The 17,389-nt window shown below is 41.8% G+C and overlaps 1 protein-coding gene across 2 annotated transcripts in view; it reads right to left on the bottom strand.

The window, feature by feature from the left end:
• Positions 1-322: 322 nt before the first annotated feature.
• The window catches only part of LOC146785560 (uncharacterized), a 263,330-nt gene continuing 246,263 nt past the window's right edge, over positions 323-17,389 (bottom strand). For both annotated transcript variants that reach the window (XM_085634724.1, XM_085634723.1), the window contains 2 exons: positions 5,539-5,799; positions 323-3,133 (listed from right to left, as the gene is read on the bottom strand). In XM_085634724.1, the coding sequence (XP_085490850.1) occupies positions 3,114-3,133; positions 5,539-5,799 (281 nt within the window). In that variant the 3' untranslated portion in view covers positions 323-3,113. The remainder of the gene's footprint in view (positions 3,134-5,538; positions 5,800-17,389) is intronic.

Here is a 17,389-nt window from a genome sequence, read left to right as displayed (position 1 = left end):
AACGCCCCTTGATGCAGCGTAAAAGGAAGCAGTGCACTGGACAAGTTTCCATTACTTTCGGAATCTATTCAACGCAAATCCTGATTTGCGTTGGATAATAAATCTAAACATAACACTTTGCATCGGGTTTGCGTAACAAAAGTTGCAAGCATTACTAAATCTGGGCCATAATTAATTAGATTTTCATAGAGGTGACAGTCAGGACAAATCCTCTTAATTATTTGGTTGTTCATTACAGCTTCTAACTTTATGAAGCCACATGTTTTGGGCACTCCATCCTAAACAATTACAAACCTGTAAAATCAGACCACCGCACCACGGGTTGTAAAAAAAATCTACATTTTATTTACAAGTACTTTACACTTTTTTACAGAACATAAGTTTTCCATTTTCTACAAGCTGCATAAAGAAATATAAAGCAAAACATACTGCAGACTTTTACAGATTATTCTAGCAGGCAATGACTCTTGAATCATGATGATTGATAAAAATCATAAAAGCTATGACAGCATTCCTGAACTACGTACATGGCTCATATTTCTTAATTCGAGCATTGTAAAGTGGAACGGAATGTTAGGGCTGGTCCCTCAAAGCTAACCAAGTGAAAGAGAGCAAATCAAATGAAACAAGGAAACCCTCATGATCCAAATGAATTAAAGAAATGTACAGAACATTAGTATGTGTTTTTTACATTGCTTTCTTACAAATTGCACATGCCAATGTAAACTAAACGACGGATTTCTCTTATCAGCTTTTAATTACTAGCTGAGATTCCCCTCAAGTCAAAGTGGGACTTTGTGTTTGATGCAATCACAATCCTAATGACATCTGAGAAAAACAGGGACACCAATGTCAATTGAACATCACTTGTGGGTTACACAATGTTTAACTTAACAATTCAAAAGAGTACCACAACAGGTCACTGTCACTGTGCGTTTCATAAAAATCACTGAAATATTTTTAGTGAGTCCAAATTCAAATTTCAAACATAGTCTATGTATCTAAGAATTGTCAGCAGCGCCTTCCACCACAACATGCGATGGAGGATCTCATTCAAGTGTGATTGCAGACGTAAGGTATCCGCGTCAATCTATGGGCACATGGCATAAATTATAGATGTAGGGTGCCTTTAGCAGTCCCTGCCAACAGAGTCCTATGCTAACTGGATGTGGTAAATCTATCACAACAGAGATAGGGGCCATATTAGCAAGGGCAGTATCACCGCTTTAGCGGCACTTTTTGCCGTTAAAGTGGCGATATTTTTATCGCCCTATTAGCAAGCTGTCGCTAACAGCTGTTAGCGACAGCTTAATGGCGATACCGGCCGTTTTTTTACCTCTTTGCATGTCAGCAATATTTATCGCTAATGACATGCAAAGTGGGCGTTCCTCCCTAAAAGTAATAGGAAGAAGTCGCTAACACAACTTCTCTCTATTAGCAATGCCCGCGAAGCGATAAAAAAACTCGCGCTAACCGCGATTATCGCTGGATTTTAACACCTGCTAAAATCCTGACTTAGCCATTGTTTTCTATGGGAGGTGGATTCTACTGCTGAATCCTCACCTGCCTATTAGCGACCTTTTCCTTAGTGATGGGAATTTATCGCTGGTATTCCCGCATTATTGATGGAGAATCGCCGCTATAGCGGGTTTATTATCGCCTTGGAGATAAACGTTGATAATAACGCGTTTTCTCCACGATCTAAACCAGCGATAAAAAATACAGCGCTAAGCACGCTTTGCGACGATTATCGCAAGTCCTTGCTAATAGGGCCCATAGTTTGTTAGTATTAGTAGAATCCAATTATTACCAAAAAAGAGTGGCTCACATTTCTAGAGAAAACCTGTAGGTGACAAGTAGGAAGCTGAAAGAATACATGCATACCGAAAAGATTGTGTCCAAGACTTGGTGCTGTCCATAATTTTTAGATATTACTGTACACTGCTCATCGCTTTTGAGCATTGAAGAGCTCAATTTGTATGGAGGATTTGTGTCTTTTAAGGAAATACATAGACACATTAGCCTTGGTAATTCTAGAAATAAACTGAGACCTCTTGGTCTGAGTGGTGTGTGTTCAAGTCCTTATAGGTATCTTCATGGTCTTTAAAAGACAATGACAAACACATCTGATAGGTTGTTTACACTAGTGATATCATAGAAGAAACCATAACTACAGTTCCCATTAAATCCCATAAAAACTTGATCTTTTGGAGTATGGCAACTCTACCACGTTATGCAATTTTTGCAATATATTACAATGAAGGATTTTTTTTATAACAAAAAAAGATTAAAGATATTGTATTTAGTGTGTGAATTACTGTGTCAGTTATGTTTGGAGTTCCCCGACAAGGGCATATATATACCGATTGACCCGCTAAATGACACCATGTAAGACGTGTTGCACTAAACCCTGCTAATCCAACTGCTCCATGGTCCACCAAACCTACGGTACTATTGCTATCACTAAAGGTGTTAAAGTGGCATTGTAATTGGTAAGTTCTTCTCCGGCCCCACACGAAAGACGGTCAAGCCACTAGGTTTCACTCTGAAAGCTAGCATCATAATGCCGCTAGGCAAGCGACGCTTTGAATTTACTGATCCTTGCAAATTCGTCACAACTAAATTATTTGTGGCCAAGCTCTACAGTTCCTCAAAGTATTTCGAACAGTGATGATTCAGATAAAAATGTAACATATATTTCATAATTCAGATATGTCAGTCCATGTTCTACTCAGCAGAGAAAATAAAGGGTGGCAGAGAGCGAGACCAGCTCACTCAATCCTGATGCCGCTCTAAATATTGTGTTTGTCACAAACTACTTGCTACATATCATTCGACAGTGGTTTGTATCAAAAATACTATTTACTGTAAACATTTACATATAGTGCCAAACACAAAACATTAACCCGCACATCCATTTACAGTTGATTTGAAGAAAACATGACTCCAAAATCGGTGTGTTCTCCATACAATTGTTTTGATTTTTCTCCGGTTGAAAAGTCCGATTTTGAAGCTCTTCTGGGTCCAGGAACCGATGACTTCTTTGTCAGCGCAGTAGGAAATATTCTCGGATAGTGATTATAGATTCTGTATGAATTTGCTTCACCATGATATCACGTGGATTGCAGCATTTCTTATGGAGAAACAAATATGTAATTATGATAAAGTACTTAGGGGCACATGCAATGTGAGTTCTAGTACTACATTCTCTGATGTAAGTTTGTGACTGTCCTAAGACTGGATTCAAAAAGAATTATAACACTCTTTAATTCATTGGCTCCAGCCTGCTTTGCTGTTTCAGTTCCAGCTCTTTGCACTGCCCTGCTACTAATTTTACACCTGTATCGCGGAGAAAGACATACATGACAATGAAATCAACAGGAATATTAAAATAGATTTTTTACTTAAGATTTTAAGTCTCAAATCATTGACTTGTAGTGCATGGCTAATGTACATGTCCATGTGAACTCAGCCATTGCATGCCAGACATCCTGGCAACTGAGAAGAGCTGTCTTTTATTTCACAAGTCATGTTAGCACTTACTGTATTTCATTAAAGAAAAGTGCAAAAATAATTATATTTCAATTACATATATGATACAAACCTGAAACATATTTTCTACCTAACCGCAATTCTGCTTCATTTTTAGGTCTTGCATACTAGGTAGCGCATGCTGTCTGTACCTACCACTGGTTGGCTTTAATGTCACTCTTATTTCAGGTGGTAATTTCTTCTTTTTGTTTAAGCACTCCATGAGATTGCACATGTTTTCCAGCTGTCTCCGTTGTGTCCTTCTCCCCCACGCCACCCTTACTTTGCTCTCTTTCACTCGTGTGCTTATCCAGCGAGCAACTCCATGATGTGCTTGGTCATGTGTGCTCTCTCTCCATGTGCCCTCCGCAGTTGCACCCTATGAGTCACTGCATCCTTACCATCTGTGTGGCTTGCACCCCCTCCAATGTTACTGCACCCCACCCGCACTACTTTTTGTTTCCTGCTTATTTACTAATCCAACTTGGGTTGTTAAAAAGAAAAAAAATGCTCATGTCATTTCGTAGGCACGGGTATGCTTGATGTATGCGCTAACAAAATAATTCAGGCAGCCACTTCAAAGGCATTTCATTTTCTGTTAGCAATGTTGCTCAGCATCAGGTATGCTACACAGCACGGCTAAATCCATGGGCAGAGCCAATTGAACCCAAAGGCGAGACTTATTGCCTTTGCCAATGGTTGTTAGTCTAGCTCCATGCAATACTATGCATGTGATATCTGACATATACAAAGGGTCACACTGTCATTTTTCGAATACAATGGGTTGGTCAAAAATCTGAACTCTCCGAGTCAAAAGGTGTTAAGATAAACTGTCTATACTTTTGTTATTTATGGCTCTCACTGAGAGACAGCAGAATCTACAGAAAGCCAGTTATTCACTGTTTCTAAACAGTTTTCCACTCCTGCTAATGCTACATTAATGCGGGTCCTTGGGGCAAGAAAGCATGACAGGGGGAGCTCGAATCAATCTGATTATCGACAGCATGGCCTCTCTGAATGCCTCAAATTTCTGTGGAGTCAGCGGTGGCCCAGGGAATTCAGGGCGCAAAAACGACAGGTTTGGCATTGGGTCTGAAGAAGCTAAGTTGGTGTTGGTTTTCTGTAAGACTGTGGGACCTCTTTCAAGAGTGTGATCATCTGTACAACAAAGAGCCTTACTCACTTTTCATTGGCTCCTGTAGGATTCACAAACATTCCCAGAAGTATGCATGGAAAGCTGCACCAGTCATGGGACTTTCTCCAAAGAGTCCTTTACTCCTGTACATAGTGCTCATGTTCAGATGCTCTGTTTTATCTCTATCTTTATTTTATTCCACAAGGGAACCATGTTTCCACATGTGGAAAGCTCTTACCCTGAATTCACATCAAGTCTGGAGGTGATAAATTCCCCTTTCCATCCTGGCAGATGTTTGGCAATGTCCACAAATGTACAAGTTTGTAGACTTTTTCAAATGTCTAATATAAACATTGGCTTGGAAAGCCCTTTTCCCATTCCGAGTTGGATTCACTAATGTCAAGTTACTGCAGAGAAACCAGCAGTAGTAAATCGATTTACGACAACTGGAATCCCTCTGTGGATTACAGGCAGGCACAAAAAAGATAACTTCAGTCATAACCTTGTTTACGATAGAATTTACCTTTGTGAATACTGCCCTAGATATGTACATTTCTTAAAATGAACTATTGATGTACAATAGCAATAATGGGAGATGCAATTGTACTGTTGTTTTTCATGGGGTTTCAGTTAAGGAAACCCCATTTACAATCATCTAATAAAAGAGATATTCTGGATAAATGTAATTTTGGATACAATAAGTATGTAGAAAAACAAAGCTCCAAATGACCATCAAAACAGAAAGGGATTTTCTAAGCACTGCAATAACTGTTAGTGTCAGCAACAGGCTTAATTACAGCGGCCAGAGTAACTTTTAAGATGCAGGTTGAGGTGACAAATCCATATGCAGCCTATAGTAAATGTATACATACCTTCTAATACTTTGAGAACTTCAAAATCAATATCCTTTTGAGTCTTTAAACTTTCGTGCAAGTTGTGCACAGTCGCGTCAATTTGTTCTCTTTCTCGCCACTTCGTCAATACCCTGAACTTTCGAAATGTAACATCGTCCTCTTTTACTGTAATGTCATCGATATCTTTCAGGTCCAGCTTAAGACACAGGATTGCAGATTCTTTCCAACTGCTGCCGAAGCTTTTAGCGATTAACATTAACTGCTGATCAGTTATGGTATCTAGAAATATAAAAGAAAATACATATGTTAAAGTGGAGAAGAGTTTAAAACAAGGTTTACACTACACTATGACCCAAAGCAAGATTTTCAGTAGTTACCACCCAAGTATATCAAGTGCGCCTACCAGCAGAAATGCTGGGATAAAGGTCTTCAATATTAAATGCCTCCCCTTGACTTATGAAGTAACATTCAAATCTTGACATGCCCAGTGGCACAAAGGACATAAGCACAGCAGTACGTCTCCCCAGCTCAGCTTGAATTATCATTCACCAGTTTCTGAAACTGCACATTTTTCTATCTAATACTACTTTCCGCTGTGGGCAAACAAACTCAATTTTCTAGAAGAAACCCCATTTTTGAAAACTAAAACTGCCTTTAAGTTTTTGAGAAATGCACAGTCTCAAAACATCAGTTTGTCATTATCATCATGTACTCCTATGTACAAATGCCTCATATGGACAGACTACTTTGAATTCCCAGGTATTTCAGTCATATGCCATGGATGCTCACCATTGGCATAGGAAACAACGGTCCTAGACTTCTTTAAAGCTACAATTCAGTTATAAAAAACATTCATTAGTCAAAGGGCATCCGGTACATATAGAATTAGCATTGTATCATTAATGTACCACCATTTTCTTTACATTTCATGATTTTCTGATGACACACAGAGAACATTAATCTGTGAAAAGGCAGGGCTGGGATGATATCAGGTACAGGCCCACTGGGGGAGAGTGTCGACGTTTCGACCCTGGTGCAATGAGGGGAATTTATATCCTCTGTAGGCGGGTCTTCCTCAGGACGGGGGAGGGGAGGCAACCTAGGGTGAGGTACAGTCAGGATACAGCCCCAGAGGATATAAATTACCCTCATTGCACCAGGGTAGAAACGTCGACACTCTCCCCCAGTGGGCCTGTACCTGATATCATTCCAGCCTGCCTTTTCACCGGTGAATGTTCTCTGTGCATAATCAGAAAATCATGACATGAATATTTGTAGATCCATACTGGCCTATCTGTAAAACTGGTGCCACTATTCACCGGTGAATGTTCTCTGTGCATAATCAGAAAATCATGACATGAATATTTGTAGATCCATACTGGCCTATCTGTAAAACTGGTGCCACTATGAACCACGACCAGTTTTACTAAGGATAACAGAATGTGTAATTGAATGGTTATTTTATTTGCCTTTTGGATTCCCCTCCTTTATATCTGTCCTACTTCACGAGCACTTTCCTTATTCACACTCCCCTTGGAGTAACCTCTTTCTCTATTTGGAGCATTGAAGTTGGTGATCTGTTATAAAAGTAACTAAATAATAAACAGTCACTATTGGAGCGATATTTTGTGCCTTTGTGTCTTTTGAGGATATACTTGTTTGCATTGTAAAGAAAATGGTGGTACATTAATAATACAATGCTAATTCTATATGTACCGGATGCCCTTTGACTAATGAATGTTTTTCATAACTGAATTGTAGCTTTAAAGAAGTCTAAGACTGTTCATTTCCCAGGTCCGTGGACAATAGTGGGTTACCCCTTTATATCATAATGGATGCTCACCATAGCACCACGGATGCCTGAATTATGCCAGTAATGCCCACCATTATACTAGGGCCACAGTTGTGCCAAGGCTGGAAACCAAAAGGATCAGGGATATGACCACATATCAGTCATGACCATTAATATGCCAGGAATAGGTACATGTAGGCCAGCCATGCTCAGAGTAGATCCATGATGGCTGTCAGCATACCACAATTAGACCAAAAAAGCTAAAATAGTCAAGGATGACCATAATTATGCCATTGGCACTATTATGTCAGGAATGGATACACTTATGCCAAATATAACACTCTCATGATGGTGCTAGCATATATATTTGGTGGTTCTTGACACCAGGCATAGTTTCAGGAAGCAATAGTGTTTATTATGGGCACACTCATAAATGTTGAGGAGTCTCTTAATTTTCTCTTGTCTGGATCATACCCTGTTCTCCTCAGGTCTTGAGCTGATCATGCATCTAACTGACACATTTTCACTCTGACTCCTGCAGTCCCGCACTTTGGTGGGTCAGCACTGATTACAGCTCAGGCTGCTGCTGCCATACTTTTTTGATAGTGCACTGTTCACACACATGTTGTGACTGATAAAGGAGGGACTGCAACATGGTCTATCTCCTTGTGGCTTAATTATATTGAGATTGGATACAGACTGTCATGTAGCAGGTCCTATACGCTGGCACAGTGTGTTTGAGTGTTAGTATGAGTTACTGTGATAAGTTTGGCTGGCTGTCACTCTTAGGGTCTTGAGATGATCTGTGCTGCCTTCTTTAATAGGCACCTACTCTGAAATTGATACTGGGCTTGACTTCACCTCAGAGAGCTACTTTTAAGGTACTGGTGAGCTACCAGTAGCTCCCGAGCTACTCGTTGGAGACCCCTGATTTACACAATTATTTATTTGAATACAAAAGATTAAGGGACAGATGTACGGCAGGGAATTCGGCCGGTTTGCGACTGCAAAAAAGGTCAGCCCCATGTACAAACCATATTTTGCAAGTCGCTAACCTATTATAGTGTGCGGCTCGCTATTAGGAAGGGGCTTGCCAAGGGCGTACCTTCCTAATAGAGTGTGCAAATGGCATGTACTACTGTTTTGCGACTGCATTTGTAGTCACAAAACACTTGCAGTTTACTATCTTTTTCAAAGGGTGGTAACCCATTCGCAAATGGGAAGGGTCCCCAGGGGACCCCTTCCCTTTTGTGAATGGGTGCATGAATATTGTTTAAGAGCAAGCAGTGATCTACAGGCAGCGGTCCCAGAGACCACTGCCTGCCCTTAAAAATGAAACTGAAAAGTTTCATTTTTCTTGTTTAAATGCATCCCATTTTCCTTTGAGGAAAACGGGATGCATTTAAAAAAAAAAAACTGCTCGATTGAAAAAGCAGACATAAACATGGTGGTCTGCTGACCCCAGCAGGCCACCATCCCTGTGAGAGCTAGCCATTCTCAAGGGGGTCGCAAATTGCTCTTGCCTCATGAATATTGATGAGGCATTCAATTTGCGACCCCATTGGGAATCACAAACAGTGTCTGAAACACTGTTGTTCATTGCATTTTGCGACTTGCAAATTGCGAGTCACAAAGCGAAGCAATTTGCGAGTCACAAAATGCATGCTTCATACATCTCGGCCTGGATGAAAAGTCAAACTGTGACGTTCTGGATATGCATAATGACTTCCTCTCACTCCTGCTTTCCCCCGAACATCACTCCAATCGTACAGAATTGTGGATCACAAAGGGTTCTGTTCCATTATTGCGTGTTTTGGTGCCACGTGGCTTTAAGATCCTTTGCATAAAATGCCTCTCCTGTACAGATGAGGACACAAACACTAACCTGTTATACCATTTGCACAACTAAGCTCCAACTAAACTGTCTGTGACCCCAATAAAAGATCAAATTGACACTCTTGGTACATAGACTTTCTGCACATCCGTATGAACTACATTACAAAATTATATATTAAATACAAAATGTATTGGAACAGGTAAAGGCATTTTATTACCATAAAATAATTCACAATTCTGTTCGATTACAAAATCTTCGGAAATCCTCTATTTAGACCAAATAAAACCAGACCCCCTTAACTGTCATGTGAATTCTTATTAGATTTCTTTTTGCAGAAATGTAAACCATTTCTGATTAAATTAATTGTAAAACCAATGCACTGCCAAACGATTTAATTTTTCCTTCCCATCAAAACTTTTTACCTTTCCTTGACAAACAGCTGATGGGGTTCTTTCATTTGACTGTTCCAGCTTCACAGAAACCACTACCAGTAGTAAAATATCAAGCCAGTTTCCTGACATCTTTTGCAGTTTTTTAATGCTTATTACTTTCTATGATTTCAAAGCCATTCAAAAACCTGTACCAATATGTCTGCATTAAAGTCAACTTGATCCAAAATTACTGTCAACATTCTGACCTACATAGAACTTCCCAACCCATCAAAAACATGGAATAGATGATAAAAAGAAGCCAAAAATAATGTTTTTTAAGGCCCCTATCGCATTCGCCAGTTGAGCCTCATATTACTAATGACAGTGACCGCAGCACCTCCCTTGTTTCCTCCAGCCTTCACCCAATCACTGCTCCTGCTTCTATAGGACCATGGTGGTTTTGTTCTTTGCTCTATTCTTATAGGCACAGACCAATGTACTTAAAACCCTAACAAGATATAACACAGTCCCTTACTTCACCATAATAAAACACATAAGAGCACATATATCATATGATGATGATGATGAGGGATTTGTAGAGCGTACGCATACTCCAAAGAGTGTCTTGGTGCTAAATGGAAGGCTCCCTATCGCAGCACTGACTGCCCATCAAGTCTGCTGAAAGAGCCAGGTTTTTATTTTTTTCTTGAAAATGGATAGCTCGGAAATGGAAGGGAGTTACAGGGGAAGATTTTTCCAGGCCACCGACCCAAGGTAAGAGAAGGATCTGCCTTCGGTCCTAGCACAGTAGATTTTGGGAATTCTGGATAAATAGTAAATTCATGGGAGGGGCATACGCACATTGCCGTCTGTTACAGAGCATGACCTTCGTACCACAATTTCACTAACCTGTTCCTCAACGACCTAGGAAAAAATGCATTTGTCCACTATACACACTATCCCAGCAATTTTACAGAGCTGACCACACCAGCTTATAACTAATGGCACCCTTTAGCAGCCATCCCTGTCAGCCACCCCTTATCAATCCAGTCCCTCACCTCCAAGTTCATCCTCTGTCAAAACCTAATCATTCTTCTTTATCCTTTAGTCACTCAGTATAGTCAATCATGTTGTCCAACCCAGTCACATATCTCATGCTAAACTAAAATTCCTGAGCCATGTTCCACCAGTTAGCTATGAGGAGGGGAAGCACTGCCCTACATGCCCCATTTGTGGTGAATATTTAAATAAGAGTGTTAAGGTCACTTAACAGCTAAAATGAAGTTCTTCATACATAAGTTAAGAAATGTTAAACACCACACCAACGACAGGGCTACTTTGCCCATGATGCAAAAGAAATGACATGCTTGTGACCCTCCTGCTCCTGGACCAACAATGCTCCTAATTCATACACATTGGCATCTGTAACTATGATAGTTTGGTACTTAGGCTCATATGCTTTCAATTCCCTGGCACTGACTAGCATCTCTTTATGTGACTGGACCACGTATTTACACAGCACCCCTTTTTTTCATCAAACATCTCATGATAAAAGTTCTTTCAGAAAAGTAGTCTATGTTCTTAGTATAATGTTCTGTTATCCCGAGAAGTTATTGTGGTGGTTCGTCATCTCTGGAACTAGGCGCCTTTATGATATTTTCAACCAAGTTTAATTAAGACTTCATCCCACTACCAGGTATTCCACTTGTTTTACAGCACATTTTTATTTTTTCTTAGCTAACATAAGCCCATCTCTTTCTGATTTGCTTAACAGTATACTGAATACAACATTTTATTGATTTACTCCTGACCACCACACCAATATATTATCTCAGAAGTAAGCTACCTTACCCTCCTCTCCAAGCTATTGCTGCATGCCCCCCTGTAACCCAACCGAGAACAATGCCAGTCCGAACTGCTAGCCTTTGAGAACCCAAATGCACCCTGTAGCATCACAAATGAAGTGAGATGTCTTGAGTCGTGATGCAACATAATTTGATGGTATATGCATTAGGAAGGTCTACAATGGAGAATACTATGGCATTCCTCGCGGTTTGTTTCTCTGTCGATGACTTCTATGCCAGCATTTGTAAAAAATGAGAGCGCCAGTGCAGGGTGCCTGAGTTGCAGCCGTGCAAGTTTAGCAGTTCACAAATTTCAATAGTAAACATGTTAATAGTATCATTATTTTGAAATCCACGTTCAATAACTCTTTTTCTTGAGATAAAGTTTATTAAGTCTTCGCCTGTTGCAAACAGCATCCACTGTTCCCTTGATCAAAACACAGCAGAGGTGGCAGGAACAACTTTCAGGTGGTTCACAATGACCCCTGGTTCATTAGTAATCGTCAACAGTGAAACGAAGGCAAAAAATGGTTTACAAGATTATTATATCATCCTCAAGTTGAGATTGCAATTTCTAAGCATGGCAATTGCACCTCCATCATTTCCTCTTGAATTCTACAAACCTACTTGCCTGCTTCTATAGAACTCTGAAGAGTTAGTTATTCTTAAAGGCACTTCCCTTTACAATAAATATAAAACCCTAATAGGCTATAAAACATCACAGTGAAGCAACTACAACTTTGCAATTCTTAAGATTGGGGCGAGTCTTTTCCCAGAAGGCAAACTTTGTTCTGAGGCCAAACATTACCTGCATCTTCTCCTGGGCATAGTTCTACGGTCACTGCCTGTCTCCCTCCCGCCGCCGCCATTCAAATGCAGCCGCTGTGTGGAGGGGGACTACGTTTCCCAGCACCCTCAGCGGTGGAACCGGAAGCCGCCTCCCGCAATCTCGCGCCTGGGGGCGTTCAAATTCCAGCAGAGCTACTGGCAGAGGGGGCGAGTCTTTTCCCAGAAGGCAAACTTTGTTCTGAGGCCAAACATTACCTGCATCTTCTCCTGGGCACAGTTCTACGGTCACTACCTGTCTCCCTCCCGCCGCCGCCATTCAAACGCGGCCGCTGTGTGGAGGGGGACTACGTTTCCCAGCACCCTCAGCGGCGGAACCGGAAGCCGCCTCCCGCAATCTCGCGCCTGGAGGCGTTCAAATTCCAGCAGAGCCACCGCCTCGCGGGTCCGCGCGCGGGACAGCGCCGGGCTAAGCCCGGGCAAAGGGCGGGCCCTCTGAGGCCCTCAGTGGTCAACATTGGTCGGGCGGGCCACCCCTCTAGGTTGCCAGCAAGGTGAGCCCTGAAATATATATAATGGGGAAACGAAATACAGGTACTACCGTACAGGCATCTGAGGGACTGTCTGTTCTCCCGCCTTCATTTGAAAGTATGCTGGAAAATGCTTTCAATATGGTTACTAATGAAATTGCCAACACTGAGAGGAGAATGTAAATGGACCTTATAAGTTTACACTCAGAGCTCCAGCAAACAAGCTCAAATAACGTCTTGCCGCTTTCCCCTGTGGTCACAGTTATGAAAACTAATCCATAGGCCAATCCCCTGGCAATGCTACCTGGGGGTAGCAGTCCTACTATTATTATTGACTCACAGCCTGATCCTGTTGCACATGCTGCTATCCCTCCCCTGACCCCGAGCAACAAGATTGTTGGAGAGAAAAGGAAAAGAGGCCCTTCGAAACCAATAGTTAATAAGAGGAAACAACCCCCTCGCAACAAGAGCCAACCGACCCCCCAGAGTATGTGGACTAGAGGGAAGCAACAACCGCAAGGGGGTGGCAGCGATATTAATGAGTCTCTGCAACTCGTTGAGGGGCTCCCAGTCACAACTCCCCCTAAAGAAGGACATAACTCTGCCTGTACACAGACTGAGCCTATAATTGAAAGTGTTACTCAAAAAAAGCCAAATGGGAATTTTATTGAGACTATAGTTGATACAATTTTTAAACAAATGGAAAGTCAAATGATCAAACAGTTTAATACCATTCTTAAAAGATTAGATAGATTGGAAAACCTGGTAAAAAAGGAAGACGTCAAAAGGAAAGGAGTGATTAGCCTTGACCTAATGAGAGGAGATCGCCTACTGAAAGATTTGGAAGCTGCCAGCAAGGGCTTTTTGGGTGGCAGGCCTAACACCACCAGTAGTACACCCACATCTAATATTGCACCCAGGGGTGACACTGTAGGGAAAACCCAATTTGCCATGATATCGCAGCCCACTTCGGTTGTAGCAGCCGAACCGCCCTTCCCCACTAGTGTGGTCGCTGGTACATCAAAGGGCGGACCCACCTTGGCCATCACGAAGCCGGGGGCACCAACTAATGTTGGCTCAGACAAGGGCCAAGCTGTTGCTACTAGGCCCATAAAACATCTGGGGCCGGCCCTTCACTTGCCCCCTGATGCCTGCCCATATGTTTTAATCTTAGCGGGCGTACCACCGCTTAAGGAGGGACAAGGTGAGTCCTGGGTCCAGTTGAATAACAAGTGTATTGACTGGTTGACTAAACATAAAGGGGTAGGTCCTAACATCTCGAGTGAAATCTTGTCAGTCCGCCGGGTGAGTTGGGTTGGTCCCTTACTTAAGAACATTACAGGAGACTGTATTGTAATTAATTTCAGACACCCCACTACAGTTAAATTTATTCTTAGTAGCAACAACATTTATCCTAGCCCTTCAACTGTTGTAACTCCATTGCCATTGGGTTACTTCTATAGGCCCCCTCAGAGACTATTTAGCCCAGCTCCACCACCATATCCACTGTATAATAGATTCAGTGTACTATCTGAGCTGGGCACCTTGGACTGACCACCAGCAATTCTCCCAGATATAGCAGTTAGCGATTATTTGAATATAACTGGTCCCGCGGGTGAATCGTCAATTTGCTCCACTACAATGGTGTCTAATGGCATTAGAGCTGCAGCGTCGCCATCCCATTTTAAAATAACCGCCCATGCCACTGTCACCCCTACACTGTCCGTTAATTTGTCAATCCTGTGCTGGAACATTGCCGGTCTCAATGCGAAAATGAAAATTAGGGACTGGACAGATTGGGTTATTAATTTTGATATTTTAATATTCCAAGAAACTTGGTGTACTAGTTCCTTGCTCTACGAGGGTTATAGTTGTCACAATCAAATTGTACCCATCCCGGATATGGGTCGACCTAGCGGGGGACTATCTATTTGGGTTAAGATCAGGGCAGGAGATAAAATCGAACCTTTGCAAACTAATGATATGAATTTCCAGGCTTTGATTTATACTAGTAGGATAAAGTTATGTTTAATTAATTTTTATAACAATGATTTCACAACTCATCCCAATACAAATTTTATAAGATTGTTTGATTTTATTGATAAAATTGCAGATGGTCAAAAGTATGGTAAACTTGATGGTATCTGTTTAGGAGGTGATTTTAATGCACATATCCATTTTAGAACCCCTCCTTGTAAAAGAGGTGATGAATTGCTCAATCACCCAGCCACACGGGATTTAGTCAATGTTATGGAGAAGGCAAACACCGCCGCGAATAAAGGACCTGTGGCCACCTATGTCGGGCGTGGGAGTTCAACAACAATAGACTATGTATTTATATCCACCCTGCTCGTGGACCTTTTACTAGAGGCCGTGGTTGTTAGTACCATATACAGTGACCACCACCCAATCTTAATCAGTCTTAAATCCATCAAAAAACAGGGGAACCGTAGAGAAATTGGGGCAATAAATTTAGCAGCGTCAACAGACAAACTTAGGGTGGTCTGGAAGGGGATAGACAATAAGGGGGTTCTAGCTCGCACCATTAAGATGCACCCTTTATTAGTGTCTGTCTGCTTATCTACCGATAGTTCTGGAAATGATATTGTTGAGGCCTTCACAGGGTTGTGTAAGGCCATAAAAAAGGAGATCTCTAAACCAGCCCCAGCCAACAATAGTAAAAACCCAAGGTGGTTTGACACCTCATGTTCCAAAGCAAACCGGGAACTAAGGGCTGCCCTTACAGCTGAACTACGGGACCAGTCTCTGGTGAGGAGACTGAGGTCAAATTATAAGCGCACTGTAAAAACAAGATCTGAAGAGCTACTAAAAGACCATTGGGAATCCCCTGTGCGTACAGCGGCATTGAGAGATGCCGCCGGGTTCTGGAGCGAGGTTAAGAACCTGAGATCAATTGGATCTAATATCACCCCCATAAATTGTAATATATCGGGGGATGTGCGGGTGGACCATTTTTCAAATATCTATGCTGCACCGCACCCTTCCACGGAAACTTCTCAGCCTTTCACGGCACTGAATATTTCTATAATGGAGGTGGAAGATGCTATTTTACAAAGTGCGGGGAATAAAGCACCTGGACCCGATGGACTATCCATCGACCAAATAAAATCAGAGCCCGACTTTTGGTCACCTTTATTGTGTAACATCTTTAATAACTTATCTCATACCCCACTCCCAAGAACCTGGTCCAACAGCATCATCGTGCCAATTTTTTAAAAAGGCAATAGACTCGACCCTGGCTGTTATCGCCCAATATCTTTAATAGATAACACCCTGAAGATTCTAGGTAGGGTAATCTTTAACAAGATCAGAATCTGGGCAGAGGAAAATACAATCTTACACCCGTGCCAGCTAGGCTTTAGAAGTAACGTAGGGACTGTGGAGCAATGCCTAAATTTAAACTTATTATTGGCCAAATACACCATCGCCAAAAAATCCCCATTGTATTTAGGGTTTATGGATTTAAGTTCTGCTTTTGATTTTGATAATCGTTCCCGCTTATGGTTAGTTCTGTTGAATTATGGTTTAGATGAGTCTCTGGTTTATTTTTTGGCCCACCTACACAGTGACTTGAAAGCCCGCGTTCAAATAAATAATGATGGTGAAGTCTCTGGTGACATTTTAATCGGCAGGGGGGTCAGACAGGGCTGCGTCTTGGCCCCCCTGCTTTTTATTCTGTATATAAATGAATTAAGTAATTCTTTGTGTAAATTAACTAGCGATGCTCCGCACATTAATGGTAAACCACTTCCCGCACTCCTTTATGCGGATGATGCGGTCCTTATGGGCCGCACACCCAATGCACTGCGTACTTTAATATCAGGTTTCGTTTCATATATGGCCAACCTTGGCTTATGTACCAATTTTAATAAATCCTTGATAATGTCCTGTGGCCCAAAGAAATATAGAATCCGTTATATCATATCAGGGAATAATGTTTTAGAAAGCACCTGCACTTTTCCCTATTTAGGCCTGTTGTTCTCCGATTCTGGATGCTGGCAGCCTCATGTCACCTGGGGGAGGAACAAATTGGGCAAAGCTATTAATTCCATAATCACCCTCCGCCAACCCAAACATGCTGTGGTTATTTCACCATTGTTACAAATTTACAGAACTCAATGCTTACCGACAGGAACCTTTGGTGCAGAGGTGTGGGGATATTCAAACTGTACTAATATACAGATCGAAGAGAATAGATTTTGCAGGAAGGTTTTGGGGGGGAGTGGTCATTTCAGCCCCATCTTACGTGTGCCACAGGGAATTGAATCTCCCCTTTATAGAGGACTTTATAAGATCTAGACCCGCCCTGTTTTGGCTGAAAATATGGCGGAACTCTGCTGCCTCTTTGACCCGTGATATTATCTCGGACTGCTTAAAATGCGAGCGGGCTAATTATATACCCTGGCTCAGGGCAGTCGAGAAAAGCTTAGTAAGCGTGGAGAAGGGGCACCTATTTTTATCACCCCAAACTATTGATTGAACGCACAAGAATTCAGTAAAAAGGGCGTTGTATGAGCTGTACTGCAAAGATAGGGAAAAGACCGAGTATGCAAAGCCAGCTATTATAAGGTACATCCCCTTCTGGAACCATGTGGTAGGTCCTACAACGTGCCCCAGGGTTACCTGCGAAAAAAATTGGGCAAATGGAATAGTATTTTGTTGTTTCGGTTCAGGGATGGGAGCATTAA

Source organism: Triturus cristatus, chromosome 11 (genome assembly GCF_964204655.1).
Source record: "Triturus cristatus chromosome 11, aTriCri1.1, whole genome shotgun sequence".
In the NCBI taxonomy this organism is placed as follows: Eukaryota; Metazoa; Chordata; class Amphibia; order Caudata; family Salamandridae; genus Triturus; species Triturus cristatus.
Note: the sequence above shows the minus strand (reverse complement) of the source record. Positions and strands in the feature narration are given on the sequence as shown.